This window comes from Mercenaria mercenaria, chromosome 9 (assembly GCF_021730395.1).
Source record: "Mercenaria mercenaria strain notata chromosome 9, MADL_Memer_1, whole genome shotgun sequence".
Classification (NCBI taxonomy): Eukaryota; Metazoa; Mollusca; class Bivalvia; order Venerida; family Veneridae; genus Mercenaria; species Mercenaria mercenaria.
The window spans coordinates 34,144,848-34,161,279 of record NC_069369.1 but is presented as its reverse complement, the minus strand read 5'-3'; the positions used below and the strand labels follow the sequence as shown (position 1 = coordinate 34,161,279).

The window sequence follows — 16,432 nt, the reverse complement described above, 5'->3', positions numbered from 1 at the left end:
AATATAATGGCATGTTGGCATGTAACAGAAATCCAGCAAAAACCGTTTTTTTTTTTTTCGCTATTGGGCATTATTAGAGGCATCATCCATGTATGCGTTTAACTGTTCTACGTGGTGTACTGGTTTACCCTATTTCTGACCACTTTTTAGTAGAAAAGTAATAGCTTAATTCTATCTTAATATTTAGTATGACGTCATTTTAATTTCATTGTTTTTATAGGAATTGATCTTCAAGAAAGGGTTTCAGGGCCGGATCCAGAAATGTTTGACTGAGTGTGTGTGTGTGTGTGTGGCGGGGGGGGGGGGGGGGGGGGGGGGGGGGCACCAGTTTTGAACGAAGACATCAACGCCGCGGCGCAAGGTTTTGGAGGGAGTGCCTTTGCCCATGTTAGGTAGGGGTTCAGGGGTCAGGGGCGGAGCAGGTTGACTCCCCTTTGACATTTTTTAAATACATGCATAAAATGGTGGCCTCTAGTGCACTTTAGGTCTAAATTTTGAGGTATTGGAGGGGTATGATACTCCCCTCTTGATAGGTGGGGGTGTCAGGGGGATCTCTCCCTGGAAAATTTTGAAATACAGGTATGAAATGGTGGCCTCTGGTGCATTTCTGGGTCTAAATTTTGAGGGGCATATCTTTGATGAGTACAAGTTATTTCTCGGCCAAATGGGGGGGGGGGGCACGGGCCCCCTCGGCCAGGCCCTGGATCCGGGCCTGGGTTTGAGCATTTTACTGGAATACTTGAACATCAGACATTTATTTTAAGGACTCTCACTGAATTTACCTTGCTATAGCAGAGTGAAGTATTCAAAGTAAAAAGTTGCATTTGATTATCTGTATCTAGTGACTATATAATACTTATGGTTGATATTTGTTGCTTGGTAGATGAATTACTGTCAGGTGGAAATGATACATCACAAACAGTGATTTGACGTTAAATAAAATCTTGGAGTTTAGAAGCGATGGAATTATATCACGAGAGCGCAATCAGAGTGATAATATAATTCGCATCTTAAACAATGACTTTATTCCAGACCAAATCTCTGTTTAGAATATATAATTTCGTTTTTCAAACATTATGAAGGATTCATATGTTCATCTTTGACGACATCCAACAAATATTTACCCCTTTTGCGTCATTTTTTCCCAGCGCGCCGCTTTTCGTTTTGACGCTATGACATAATAATTATGACGAACACATGTTGCATAATAACACACATTTTTCAGTAGGAAAACAAATCGCGTCGTGTTAGAACTAACATTATACAATAATGGCTTTAAGGTTTACTTATTTCTTTGTTTGAGTATTTGCATTTAAAAGTATGCCATACTATCAACCAAGGCGACATTACACCCATAAATAAAAAATACGACTGATACGTGACCTGTCAAGGGCAATGATGAACAACGGAATTATTTCAATTGTTTATTTAACTATTATTTCAATTTTATTTTAGTGTGATAGTTATGATTTAGATGAAGCAGTTTTTTTAAATGAAACGAAAGAACAAAAAAGTCAACATAATATAAGAAAAAATGGCTTAGAGACAACAAGTTAAAAGGGCAGTACACGCACAGTCTAAGAACTGCTTGGTGTATAAATGCATGGATATCAGAATCTGGTGTTTAAAAGATATGGATCCGCTCGTATAACATGATGTTTTTTTCTTAGTGACTGATATTTAACATTTTGCTAGAATGTAACATTTTCATTAACACCCGGGTCTCTAGCAGCCACATTCTGATTTAGAGACCAATACATCCTTTATCTTCACATTTGACTGGTTATCGTAAAAAAATATAATTTTATCCCTCTCATGAAACTGTTCACTTCCGTACGTTTGTATTGATATTTGAGTCGTATTTTGTTGGAGTTCAATGTTATAGTAAGCCGGAAAATGAAAATAACCCGTAACGTATAATTATCTACGGCTTTAAGTCTTTACACGATGACTAAGTGCCACTCAAAGATGGCCTTCAGACTTCAGACAATATTTAAGTACCACTCGTTAATCACAATTGATTAAGGGATCAATGACTCACATTTCGAGGTCATCTACCCACATTTTCAGCCCCTGTATCGTTTTGCATTCACTGCAAACCTAGCCTGAAACATTTCGTTTATGTCGTGTTGGGGGTCGTGCGGTTTTTCTTTTTTATCATATCACAGCAGTGTTGTAAGTGCCGTGTGGCGGCCATAAAAGTCTTCTTGATCAGCTTAGCTATGGGTATGTTTTAATCATCACTTGTATGTGATGTCTGCTTTTTAATTGTGTCTTTTTCCATTACCGTCCATTAACAGTCTCAATCAAACCGAGCCTGCAACATTTTCATTTATGTCATGCTGGGTGACCTGTGGTTTTACAATTTTTCTGTTTTGATATTTTATGTTCGTGTATCTCATACACTTTCCGCAACACCCCTCCCACATAAATGGCTCTATCCAGCAGAAACAAGATTGTCGTATGAAACCACAGCATAAACTGTCTTATCAACTTAGAAAAATGGCAAAATGACAAAATAGATTTTGTTTCACCTTCAGCTACGCCCTTTTGTTGATGTTGTATTCGACTTAACTGAAACTAATTGTACATCACTGTTTCGGTCCAGAAAAGTGTTGCTTTTTTACTGGACAAACACAAGTAATTTCATTTGAGCATAAATATCTTCTTTGAAGTGAATTGAAAACGAATTCGTTCTTGCAAATCTTTATTGAAATGGGATAGACAGACAGTTACTTAACCGCATGTTCCTAAATAATATTGATATTATTACTGCTATGTCATTACTCAAAGTGATTGAATACATAATGTATGTCCTTTCACAAATTTAGAACTGTCTGGAGAAAATAAGTTCACAACGTTTGTACTGACAGTCAGCCACAAAATATTTAAAAAAAGCTAAGCGACTGTCAACGAAGATGAGTCTGACAGGTTCTATTTCTATTAGGCATAGGAGAAATGTTGATAAGAAATTGCCACGTGTTCTATTTCAGTTATATCAAAAATGATGTATTAGGCTAGTGTAATGGTGCTTTTCAGTTTAATGATTGGATTACCAGTCAGAAGAAAAGGGATTTAACTTATTTCTATAGCATAGTTTGCTGGTCCCTATTTGCAATTACTACTCAAACTACCCTTAGCAATGGCAATCATTTAATGAACTATATGCAACATATGAGCCGCACCATGAGAATACCAACATAGTGCGTTTGCGACCAGCATAGATCTAGACCAGTCAGGATCCATGCTGTTCGCTAATGGTTTCTCTAAGTGCAATAGACTTTGAAAACGAACAGCATGGATCCTGACTAGACTGCGCAGATGAGCAGGCTGGTCTGGATCCATGCTGGTCGCAAAGCTACTATGTTGGTTTTCTCATGGCGTGGCTCATATGTATCTCATTCATCATCATTTAGAACACTCTAAATGAATGTTAATATCGCCAAAAGTCTAGATGTTACTTTGAAGGGATGTTAACCTTTAGCATTTTAACTTTAACCTTGACTGATCAATCATTCAATTTGGGCAGTACCATTTTTCATTTGAAGGGGGGTTTCATTGAAAATTTACTGACTGAATAGCGAACTGTGCAGACCATGATCAGCCTGCACGGACGTGCAGGCTGATTTCTGTCTGCGCTGTTCGCAAAGGCAGAATCACTTGCCGACAGCAGGCTAAAAGTTAAAGCATATTTTTATTGTCGATGTTCACGAGTTTCTTTCTAACGAAGACTATTGAACGCGATGTCTCTACTTCCAATTCGTTTTTCTCCCTTACAGTTTTATATGTGATGTGGTGCGATCGTTTTGTGGTAACGCATTCTTTTAGAATTTTGGGCAGATAAATACTCTGTCTGTTATAAATTTTATTACATGTACAGCAGTTACGATATCAATACAAATGTAGGTAGACCTGGCTTGGTAATTGTTTTTCTGATCCTTATCGTGCAGTTCAGTTTGCAGAGTAACATTGATGGTTTCGATAAACACGCTAGTAGAGGTCAGTGATATTGGCTGATTGTATAGTTGTTCTTTGAATTGTAGTACTTGTTGCTTTTTAAGTGATACATATTTTGATAACAGTGTGCCAATTTGATACACTACCATGCATGTTAACCTAAATGTAAGTGAAGCAACTTACAAAGTATGCATTTGTTTATATGCATAATAACTCACTACTCGAAAGAAATGAATTTAGATGTTAACGTAAATTGATATATACATGTTTGGTGGTGGTGTTGTAAGGCATACATATTAAACAACTGTAACTGTTGGCGTAAAAATCTGCAAGAAGATTGTTGAAAACATAGAATACAAACAGGGAAAACATTATCAGACCTAGTTTGTCTGTTTATTGCAGTTAATGGAAAGTGCAATCAACTTACATCCCCTAGCACCGGCTTAAGAGAAATTCTATTGCAGATATATTGAATGGACTCCATGATCCCAAAAACAAAACAGAAAAAAAATCAGAAGATATAACATTAAGACTGATGTATAAGCAATAAATTACAATATCTCAATTTTGATATTACACTTACTTGTATAAGCAAGTAGGTTGTTGTAGTCGAGATATTCATATTTTTAACGACCTTCTAGTTTTATATCCATATACGTATAGTCATAGTCATCGTTGCATACATTTCTAGTCAGATAGCAATAACTTTCGAAACAACACAGAATAACTTTCTTATTTCTGTACGATATTTAAAAGTGTACATTCTCGTTTTCTCCGTTATATCATTTCATAACGATTCAAATTTTGTTAAAAGTATTTCCAAACATTGTCGATACTGAGAGTAAAACATTATATGGTGACAAAATAAGGCGGAAATAGGTTTATTTGGAATGCTATACATTGCCTTTATTTTGTTGGTATTAATTTAAATCCAGTAAAAATGATTAAGGAGAACTACCAACTATGCAAACTAGTTTGTTTTTGTATTTGTCGAGTTGTTTACGTTTAAATAAGCGAACAGAGCTTTCAATATTACAACGCAGTATGACATAAAATAATTTATTTTTCTGTTTTCCAACTAATCATATGCAATAAATATTATCCTAACTATGCAAAAAACCAACTGTGTTCCTCATTTTATGCATTATTAAGTCTGCAACCATTAACCATCATAAATTCATGTATTGTGCAGACACCTTAAACATTTTGTATAATTTACATATTAAACATCTGATTATGTATTAAGAAGTAAAAGTGAGAATAAGGATTTCAGATTAATTTTTAACTATTCTACCATTTATTTTCAGACACTGTCTCTTTCTGCGATGGGAAAGATTTCCCGTGATGCAATTAAAAGAAGCAAGAGCATTGACAATCAACTTCAAGCTGATAAAGACAAAAAACAAAACGAGTTATCTCTCCTTCTTCTAGGTAAGATTTTCTGCGATGGTTACTTTCATTAACACTGTCCTGTTACTTTGTAACGTGATGGTGATTCAGAGAGAGGTGTGGTGTACCATTAACTTGATTTACCTCCCCTTATTTCTACGTATCGGGGTCACTGTCTATATTTTTGATTGTACGTGCATTTGTATTTAATAGTGAAGATAATTACTTAAACTTTTCAGATTTGATAGGTAAAAGAATGTTCTTTATGAATATTTTGTTATCTCAATTTTGGTCTTTTGTCACTAATACAGGTTTTCTCATGGAAAGGCCCATATATATAAATGTAAGTATATCGTGGAAAATGCTGACAGACAAGAATATTTTGAATATTTTTGGTTACCATAAAACTTTGGTTGCAACTACATGCATATACATTTTCTAAACTATTGTTACATCCGTAACAAACATATTTCCTCGTTACCAAATTTAAATTACCTTAGGCTGCGTATATAGCATTGAAGTGAGTATTTATAGATGCCGCTTAGAACGTGATTTTACAATCTTAAAAAATCTAAGCTGACCAGTCTATATCAATAACAGTACATACAAAGTAAAATCTTCATCCCTTTTAATTAGCAAAAATATCGAGACAAATAATAAGAATTTTAACATACCGTTGTCCGTCCCTTTCTGGAATAATGCTTCTCTATTTTGCAACTCTATTTAGATACCTTAACTATAGTATGTCAGTGACATGGTCTGTCTGTAACAAGAAGCAGTGTTTTTTATTCTTTTTTACACATGAAATTGCTGGAATCTTCCATGATGCTTTAAAAAAGAAGTTGTCTGAGGACAAAAAGGAACTTCAGCAAGATCTTATTGCAACAATTCTGTATGTTAGTGAGCGCATTACAACTATTCTTTTATTGATGGCAACGCGAAATATATTTAGCGGTACAATTCGGTCTAAGTATGTTCCCACTACTATGTAACTTTGTTAGATGACAATGTCGTACGATTGCCTTGAAATAAAATACACTTTTCATTGAAAAAAGGAATAACTCGTAGGAATAACTTAAAGAGGTAACTTTTTATCTTTTCTCATATTTCACTAGCTGTTTTTTTTTTTTTTTTTTTTTTTTAGAAAATTGTATAGTTTTGTCGAATGTTTATTTAGAGTATCTGTGCAATATTATCACGAAGGTGTTCACGGTGGTACTTATGTTATGAAAATTGGCACTGTTGGACGAGTTTGAACATTTGCTGATAAAATTTCCCAAATATTACAAAAAGACATATAGCGTTTGTTCAATATTACCTAAATGACAGAAACAGCAATAAAACCATATTCAACCTACTGCAAAGTTCAGTCTCTTTTTTCTGTTATTCTGCTGTACTGATCTAATATCCTAATATAAATAAAGGGTGTAACATTTTTTTCAGACCCATGTCCAGTGTTATTCCTTTTGAAATATTTGACTATTTTGTATTTTACAAAGCATCTTTTTAAGACCGTGTGTCAGTGTGTAGTTACCAAATGTAACGTATGAAAATTTAGAAGGGAAATCAGTTTGTTTGAAACTTTATAGATGTCATAAGGTTCGAACGGTCATTCAATAAGTTTAGTCATTTTAGGTGGCGCATGTTGTGGAAAGAGCACATTTGTAAAGCAACTACGAATACACTACGGAGATGGATTTCCCGAGGAAGAAAGACTACAATACAAGAATCAAGTGCATGAAAATATTTCGGGAGCAGCTAATAAAATCATAGACAATATGCAACGTTTAAAGATAACATTTGAAACAGAATCAATGCAGGTACATTCTTATTTTGCAAACGCTGATCTCGGTAGAACCAGTAAATATTATTCTTGCTGTGACACTATTGTGTTAGCATAGTTCTATCTTAATATCCCTTTAATATGAAATTCATATTGAATTGTGGAAAGCAAAGATACAAACATCAGCAGAATTTATATCATCCGATTTTTTTTCCTTTCAATTTTGATGACAGAAGCCCTCGTCTAAAGGATACTGATATCGCATTTTCCAAAGAATCTTAAATGAGAAAAAATAGTAAGTGGCAAAAAACTGTTCTGTCCAAACGCGCTAAATACCGACAGCTATCTCTTTAGGATAGCTGATTTATTGGGAGGCGGTAGTCTTATAGTTTTCCTCATGTTCAGCTCTTGAGAATTTTAGAGTCTGTTACCGTAAACATATAGCGGTCTGGTAACGATATATAAAATTGCCAAAAATTAGTATAAAGTGGAAGAAGTTAATTTTAACATTATTCGCTAGCCACATGCAGTCTGTTTGTTATAAAATCAAACTGAGTAAAATACCTTAGGTATTTTATAAATGCTTATGTTAACATTCAATTTTATTTTTCTTGGCATATTTTTATTTTTATTTGTAATTTCAGAGTCAATCAGAAGAGTTTCAAAGACGAAATCCCGTCCTGGATATCAATGAAATGCTCAAGAATACCACACCAGTAGAGGATAAACCTACTTCAACAAAAGGTGCAAACTGTCTACTAGCAATGGCGTGTAATGAACTCACAAAAAGGTTCGCGTATCTAAATATCAAATGTAATGGACTTTCAGAGATTGATCAGAAACTGTTGTTGCTGTTTTGGACAGATACAAATTATCAGAAGAGTTTCAGACTTCTTCAGGAAATGAAAGGACGTCCAGGTTCATTGACACCCCAAGAAATTTAGTAAGTTGCTTCCTGTATACATCGAGCACGAAAGTAATCAAATTATTAAATTTATTTATCAAGAAATCAACTGAGGACTGAAGTTTTCGTTAGGGTTATTCCTATGGTCAAAGATATTTGGTAGAAAAATATTTGCGTGAATGTTTTTTTTTTCACATGTTCTACATGCTATAATGGCATATAGGGTTAGATTAATGTCTCGTTTGAAGTTTGAAATATATTTACGAATTGTAACCCTCTATGTTGCAAAACGTTCAAGCCGGTATTTAACAATGAGCACAAGAGACATCATAATTACAAGCTGATTTAGTTCTTTAAAATCAATAACAAAATAGGACATTTTCAAAATAACGTTCTATGGTTTCTATCAACAAATTGATCACAGTCCTCATGTATGACTATTACAGTTTCTGTGATAATATGGAACGTATGCTGAAAGGGAATTACGTGCCAACTCATCAAGATATCTTATTTATACGACGTCCAACACTTGGAGTAATTGAACATATTTTCCATGTTGATGACCTGATTTATAGGTACGGCAAATATTACTCATTGTTTTATTTTAGAGGTTCATTGCCGAAAGTAAGAGTTAAATTAAATAAAAGAATCAGTAAGATTTTAATTTGATCTTTTACTAAAAACTTTCATGCTTTTTATAACGTTGTTGTACTTATAATAACGTATTATAAATAATTAATAAAATAGTTGTTGAACTTAAATTGATTTCCGGTCATCTAAAATATATAAAAGTTGCAATGTAGCAAACAAAGCATATCTTTAAAGAACAAAGAAAAATATGGGAATGCCACGCACCAAAAACGTAGCCTCCTAAAAACGAAACCCCCAGCACGCAGACGCGTGCACCACCTCATCTTGACAGAGGCCGAGAGTTTAGAGCGAATAACAATCCCTGAAGGATGAAAATATAACAACATTGATTGAATGTACGGGGAGACTTTTTACGGCCGCCACATGGCACAAACAACACAGTTGTGCGCATAAAAAAAACAAAGAAAAATATCTTAGATATATTCTACAAACCGTGCCTTTGGGGAATAGCAAATATTAAGACAATTTAGTTAAAGTGGAATTTTCAAGTAATATCCACCTAAAATAGAAGTGTGTATGAAAAGTGTGGAGGAAATCTAAACTTTCAAACCAGTATACCAAACTCTTTCTGTTACCAGTACCAAATAACTTTCCAAATATGACTCTACTTGTTTTTACTGGGGCAGTCTTTCTAAGAAACTATTATTTTATTAATCTGAATTCTTTATTTCTTAAGAATTAACTTCAAATAATTATGCGGGATTATCGTTAATTTAACACATTTAAATGCACAGCGACCAAAATTCACTTTTATAAAACATTCACCAAAAAACAACACACAATGTGCAGTAAGATGCGTATAATGCCACTTTAAATTACACGCCGCTAACTTTATTTACTGCATTCATTATCATATCTCTTATTCTTATAGCATTTATTGTCAAAATAAGTCTCTATGTTGCGTGTATGTAAGAAATGCTGGATAATTCATAACCGTATATCCAGCTTTTTCTTCCTGAAGTGTCAGCATAACTGTCTGAGAGAGAATCTAAAGAGTTCATCATTTATCATTTATTGTTACATAAACTTCGTCTAGTCACACTCTTACATAATTGCAAAGCCATTATTACACATTGAAATATTTTTGTAGGACAGAAAAGTGTCAATGTTATTCGGGTTTGACAAACAACCTTGTAGGCCGTTTACACATTATGATATGTTTTCGGAATGTCAGTGTGTGCATTTTAAAGATATAATAGAAATCCACTATTTTGCTGACTTTGAAATGTTAACCTTATAACTATAGTTCAGTTGCTTGTATTCTATCTGACGAGACTAATTCTACAAAAGGTCTTCAAAATGTATGAAATTCTAAACAGTAGACCGATCGTGTCTAAATTTATATCTGATGGAATTTCATAATTCAGAAACGAAAGTCTCCATTTGAAATAGTTTTGAGTAACATTAAATTTTTAAATCTAAAATTTATAAAAATGGAAAGTTTGTAAAGTGCACTTTCTTAAGTGCGTTAAGACATTAAATAATTTAAAGGGGGATTAAGATAGATGGACTAAATATACCAGTCCTCAGTCAGTGTGCGCGTGACTGTATCATATTTACATGTATCCCTGTTTCACATCTGTCTTTCTTTTCTACTGTGTCTCATATATTTTAGAGTAATAGACGTGGCAGGACAGAAGAGTCAAAGAAAAAAATGGATCCACTTGTTTGAGAGCGTAACAGTTGTGCTTTTTTTTGTGGCTCTCAGTGCGTTTGACGAGGTGTTAGAAGAAGATGAGACATTGGTATACACACTTTCAGTCATGTTTGTTTTTCATATGCTGGCATAATTTAGCTCTCTAATTAACTACAAGGTCTTCACATTTTTTTCAAAATACAAATGACGTTAGGAAACCGTTTAATTTTTAACGGGTGAATTTTCTGTTATCTTACAGCCAGCAAAAGTATTTATTTTATTTGGTTTGGTTTAACGTTGCACCGACACAGTTATAGGTCATATGGCGACTTTCCAGCTTTGATGGTGGAGGAAGACCCCAGGTGCCCCTCCGTGCATTCTTTCATCACAAGCTGGCACCTGGATAGAACAACCGACCTTCCGTAAGCCAGCTGGATGGCTTCCCCACATGAAGAATTCAACTCCCCGAGTGAGGCTCGAACCAACATCGATGAGGGGCAAGTGATTTGAAGTCAGCGACCTTAACCACTCGGCTATGGAGGCCCCCGCCAGCAGAAGTAGGCATATATGTACATTAATAAATGTAATATGTCGGGGTATGAAAGAAAGCTATAACAATGAATCTATAGCCAAAATTTCAATGTTGCTTCCTTGGGCAAATTAGAATAGCAACAAAGGCCAAACACAAAACCGTCATACGTAATGTTTCATTCTAATCGACGGGTATCAAACGAATGAATTATAATACACTTTATTTGAATCATGTTGGTATTTTCATAGTACGATTTACCTCCGAATTTTATGATATAACAATACTTATATTTTGAGGTCTGAATAAGAACTTACTGTAACTAGTTGGTAAAAGTTATATAGTTTCAATTACGAGGGGCGGTCGGAAAATATATGGTCTTTTTTCTCATTCTTTTTATTCTTTTTCAAAGTTTTCCCCACATACGTTTATACACTTTTGCCATTTTCGTGGGAGCTTTTGTTTTCCCTCTGCCAACCATGAAGTAGACCTTCTGCTTAAAGCCGCCCTGATTTCATATTTGATTCTCCAGCGAGCAATTTTTCAGTTCTGAAAACAAATAACAAAATTACTTCTGAATAGTGTCTACATGTAACTGTTACAGTTGACCTTTTGGCATGAAATGAGCCAGTATTATTCCACGTGAATCCGAAAAAGCAACCAGCATTACCTTGCCAACAGAGGGAGACATCTTTAACTTCTTGGGAAATGGGGAGACAGCTCGTTTCCACTGATATAATTGAGTTTTTGTTTCAGGTTCAGCATTTCTTCCCCAGTGACAATACACTTCAAAAACGTATTTTATCACAGTCAAAAAGACCCAAATGCTCCTTTGCCATGGTCACCCTGGATCCGTTTTTGGTCTTCTGTCAGCTGTTTCGGCGCCCACCTAGCACTTACCTTGCTCATACATAATTGTGCGTGTAAATCTGATGTGCCGAATCTTTTCCGGTCCTTAACTGATTAACTACCTCTTGCAGTGTCATTCTGCAATCTTTATTGACAAAATCCTCAACAGTCGCCACCATTGTAGGGGTAACTGCCTCAGCGGGCCTCCCTGGCCTAATCTTGTCCCTCACGCTTGTCATGCCCTCCCTAAACTGCAAAACAAAGCTATAAAAGGTTGAACATAATGTACAGGCCTTAGAAAAGCTATACTGCAATCTTTGTAAACTGTAGCGACTTTCTTTCACCCTCTAAAAGCAGGAATTCTATTACAGATCTCTGTTCCTCCAGTCTATGGTAGCCATAACACCTATCTTGTTTAAATGCTCAAAACATCATGTATACGCACTTCACATTTAAAATAAACTAACCGATTGATAGGCAATAAAATGTAGTTTTCTCTCGTGTATAATATGTGTAGGTAGCTGCACATGGAAAGACAGGAGCATAAAAACATTTTGCGACCGCCCCTCGTATATTGTTATTGGGTTAAGTTTTCAAGACATTTTTAAATTACCTGTATCACAACAAAACTACAAAATTTTAATGTATGTGAGTAACGTATATTGTTATTGGTTTAAGCTTTCGTAACATTCTTAACTTAGCTCTATCACAACAAAGCTAAAAATGTATTTGAGTAAATGGCATATTTTACACTGACTTTACCATTTGAATACTTGAATAATATCTTTGAAACATTAAGAAATATTAATTTTAATATTGTATTTTCCTATAGATAAATGAATACGACAAATATATACCTTTTCTCATTTTTTCATACAGAACTGCTTGACTGACAGTCTCAACACATTCCACGATGTTTCACATAATCATTATCTCGACAAAACAGATTTTCTGTTATTCCTGAACAAGCATGACCTCTTCACAGAAAAGCTTAAGTCTGTGAAGTTCAAAGGTTACGTTAAGTCATATGATGGTAAGTATAATATTTATATATTAAATGTTTGAAGATATGTCAGCCTGTGGTGTTTTGTTTTATAATGACATGTCGGCTAGTCATAAATCAGGTCATATCCAATATCCTTTATATACATTCTGCAGTAGAAGCTTATTATACCCCGTATATAGGAGTAAGCTTGTCGGTCGGTCGGTCCGTCCGTCCGTCCGTTGGTTTTCGTGATTTCCGGACAATAACTCATGAAAGGCTTGACAGATTTAAATAGTTTTTGGTACAAGGTGTAACATCATAAAATACAGGTCATGTCCGACTTTGGCTACAAACCATGAACTTTTTGTTGTAGTTTTGGCCCCTTTCCAACTTAAGATTTGACAGTATTGTTGGGGTATTATTCGTCACTCTTGTGTCGGTTCTAGTTAGAAACAATATAAAAAGTGGGCTTGAAATTTGCTTGAAATTTTAATCAAGAATGTAATTAAATGCAGAAATCGTTACGCTAACGTCTAATATTGTTCGTTTCAGGTGAAAATTCACCGGACGCATGTGTAAAATTCATACGCGATTTGTTCCACCAACACCATCCATGTCATAAACAAGTGTATACACATGTGTCATGTGCTACAGATGTTGAAATGATGAGTGATATTCTAGCAAAAGTTTTAGACATTGTTGCAGAAATAAACGTTAGAAAATCAGGGACCTTGTTCTAAATATTAAAAAGTGTATTTGTGACTAGATGACGTCGTTTCAGGTGAATTTACTGAATAACTTGATGACGATTTTCACACTAAGACGTAAATGAAAATAAGGCAATGTGATTGAGTAGTGTAGTGTATATTACATATTACTTCATCTATGCATAACTGTACAGCAATAGTGGGAATAGGAAGTAGACAATCAAATATTGGACGTAGTCCGATATATATCTATGGAAAACTGATTAAACATCAAAAATATATATAAGAAATTTGACATATACCTAGTACGTGAAATCATACTAATATCACCATACATGTACTAGGTTAACAATATTCTACTTCTTCTACAAGTTAGTATTTAATAGGAAGCTCCTTTGTAACCACAGAACGCAGTCAAGCAAAATCATATGGCAGATTCGGCTTTTGAAGTCTGTTGTTGGGATACTATAACGTGGGATAGTTTAACATTTTAAGACAGAAACATATTAATGACACAAATCAAACAATAATTAGTGACACACAGTTACACGCCTATAGATCAAACTACTTTACATTTTATTTTACGTTTTCCATTAATGGTATAGCCATGACTACTTATCTTTTGACGCTACTTATCTTATAACGGAGTAAAGTCGCATTACATATCTCTCATGACCAAACACAAACAAAACGCAACCTGCTAGTTGTTGTTTGCTTGGTTACATTCTAACATATTTTATTTGCAATTACAACAGTAGTCTTTAAGCGCCATGTGGCGGCTGTAAAATTGGACACGCACTTGGACACAATGTTGTTATATTTTCTTGTCCTTTAGGATCAATGAGGTCCATTCAATGTTTACGGGTAATAGAAATCGTCCTAAGATAGGAGGCATGAGGGGCGTTGCATATTTCATAACCTCTCAAAGAGTCTGCCATTAGTTTGCTTGGTTGTTTTCTATGCTTCCAAGTGATATTCCAACATATTTTATTCCAAAGGATCTTCTGATAGACTTTACTTCTGTCACAACAGCAATCGTTTTTAAGCGTCGCATGGCGGCAGAAACTCCGCGACAGGTGCTGCAAATTTTATTAACTCTTATAAGCAATTAAATTGATCTTCTGTCTGATTTAAGGTAACAAATGTAGTACAAATACTCCATGCTGTTGTCTTTGACGAAAACCTCCAACCATGCTTCAGATAGTATATCGCGCAACCTCAATTGACAGAATTTCCATACATATGTTATATTGTTTTTGTTGTTGCATTTTAAAAAAGAGAAAAACAGAAGTCACGCAGACAAAATTGTAGGTGATATGGCGCCTTTCCAGCCTTTTGTGGGATAGAAAGACCCATGGAGTCTGGTATTTTTCCGGACACGGACGGATATTAGGGTAGATTCACCGACCTTCCGTAAGCAAACTGGATTGCTTCCTCAAACTAGGTCTCGAACCCACAGCAGTGAGGGGCTAGTGATTCTCTTTCCCTTTTGTTATAGTATTCTAATAACTTTTACTAGACTAAAACCGCCTATCCATGGTGTTAAATTTCCATATAAACGTTATTCAAACGGAACTCGGATTACCGAAGTTTAGATATTTGACAAATTTAGTTCTGATTAAAATTGTAATTATGAATGGTTCTGAAGTCCAGGCTAGCATACTTAGACTGAGAAATCTGTACCTTATAAAACATGAAAACCTACAAAATATGTATGAAAAGCTATTAATTATACAGTATATTTTGTGCTTTTACATATTAATAAAAGATTAAATAGAGATATTGTGCAAAGTACATTAATATTTCAAATTATGTAAATAAGAAAATGATATTGTAAATATACATGAATAAATTATTACAATAAATTGTCAGTAAGTGTAAATAAATTGTTACTGTTAATGTATCTGTTATTTATTTTTCTGTCTTCTATTCAAATAAAAAAAATGTTTGTTGCGATTGAAATATTTACAATGCAACAAATACATTAACTTCATTGCTTCAGGTTTGCAGAATGCAGACGTTTTTTGTTCTTCAAACCGCATTTCAGGACATTAAATCGTTGAACATGCACCACGTCATGCAGCATGGATATCTAGACAACGACATATTAAAAACAAAAAGCATAAGCGGTCAATAGAAACACGTTTATTATAGTTCTTCTGTGTCTGTAAAAAGGAAATAAATTGTTTTAGTATTACAAATTGAAATTTAAGGGGAAATTTATTCATAAAAGAAATAACAAGTATAGAAAACAATACATTTACCTCATACATGTGACAGCTCCGCATATGGAGACAAGAAATAACAGCTTATAAGATTGGATGTACAAGAAAGAAGAATAAGAAAAAGCAAATAGAAAACAAAACAAAATTCATTTACTTTGTATGAAAACCCATGAAGCTCGCACTGTACTTGCGTCTGTAAACAGAACACAATCTGATCTCATTGTTAAAGCTTGCAATTACAGTAATAAAGCATAAACAAACTGATGTAGACTAATTGTCTGTAAGCAGGACACGTAATGTTAACGACTAAAAACATGAAAAAGCAAAAGACACCAATAGAAAACGCATTATCCTTAAACAGGCTGTTTGTCTGTGAACAGAAAAACGGTATCTCAGTGTTTAATACTAAAATTACAAGTACAAGGATAAACCATGACAAAATAATTCCAAATTTTTTTTTGCTTGTTTGAGAGACATGGCGAACCATACATACGTATCTGATCACTTTCCTAAATGTCACGATCACATGTTCGGGTTAAGGTTTGGTATGCGTGCATGTAAATAAAAGCATTTGAGTCGATAGGGCTCATCCCTACAAACAATATGCTGGAAATGATGTTGTTTGAACATCAACATATTAATATCAAATAACCCTATGTTTTCAACGAAATTCTGTTTCCTGTGATTACAAATTGATCTCCAACATTTAAGAAGTTAAGATCCTTGATAAAAGAAGTAATAACAGTAAGATTCTAGGTAAAAGATGTAATAACAGTAAGATTTTCTTTTATGTCGTGTTGGACTACCTGTGAGTTTC

General features: G+C 34.4%; 1 protein-coding gene across 4 annotated transcripts in view; it reads left to right on the top strand.

Moving 5' to 3' along the window:
* LOC123546893 (guanine nucleotide-binding protein G(i) subunit alpha-3-like) overlaps nt 1-14,887 on the top strand; it is a 101,851-nt gene extending 86,964 nt beyond the window's left edge. For all 4 annotated transcript variants that reach the window (XM_053551183.1, XM_045333528.2, XM_045333527.2 and 1 more), the window contains exons 2-8: nt 5,265-5,388; nt 6,982-7,166; nt 7,774-8,072; nt 8,480-8,608; nt 10,300-10,429; nt 12,578-12,731; nt 13,236-14,887. In XM_053551183.1, coding sequence (XP_053407158.1) covers nt 5,265-5,388; nt 6,982-7,166; nt 7,774-8,072; nt 8,480-8,608; nt 10,300-10,429; nt 12,578-12,731; nt 13,236-13,423 — 1,209 coding nt within the window. In that variant the 3' untranslated portion in view covers nt 13,424-14,887. The remainder of the gene's footprint in view (nt 1-5,264; nt 5,389-6,981; nt 7,167-7,773; nt 8,073-8,479; nt 8,609-10,299; nt 10,430-12,577; nt 12,732-13,235) is intronic.
* The last annotated feature ends 1,545 nt before the right edge of the window (nt 14,888-16,432 follow it).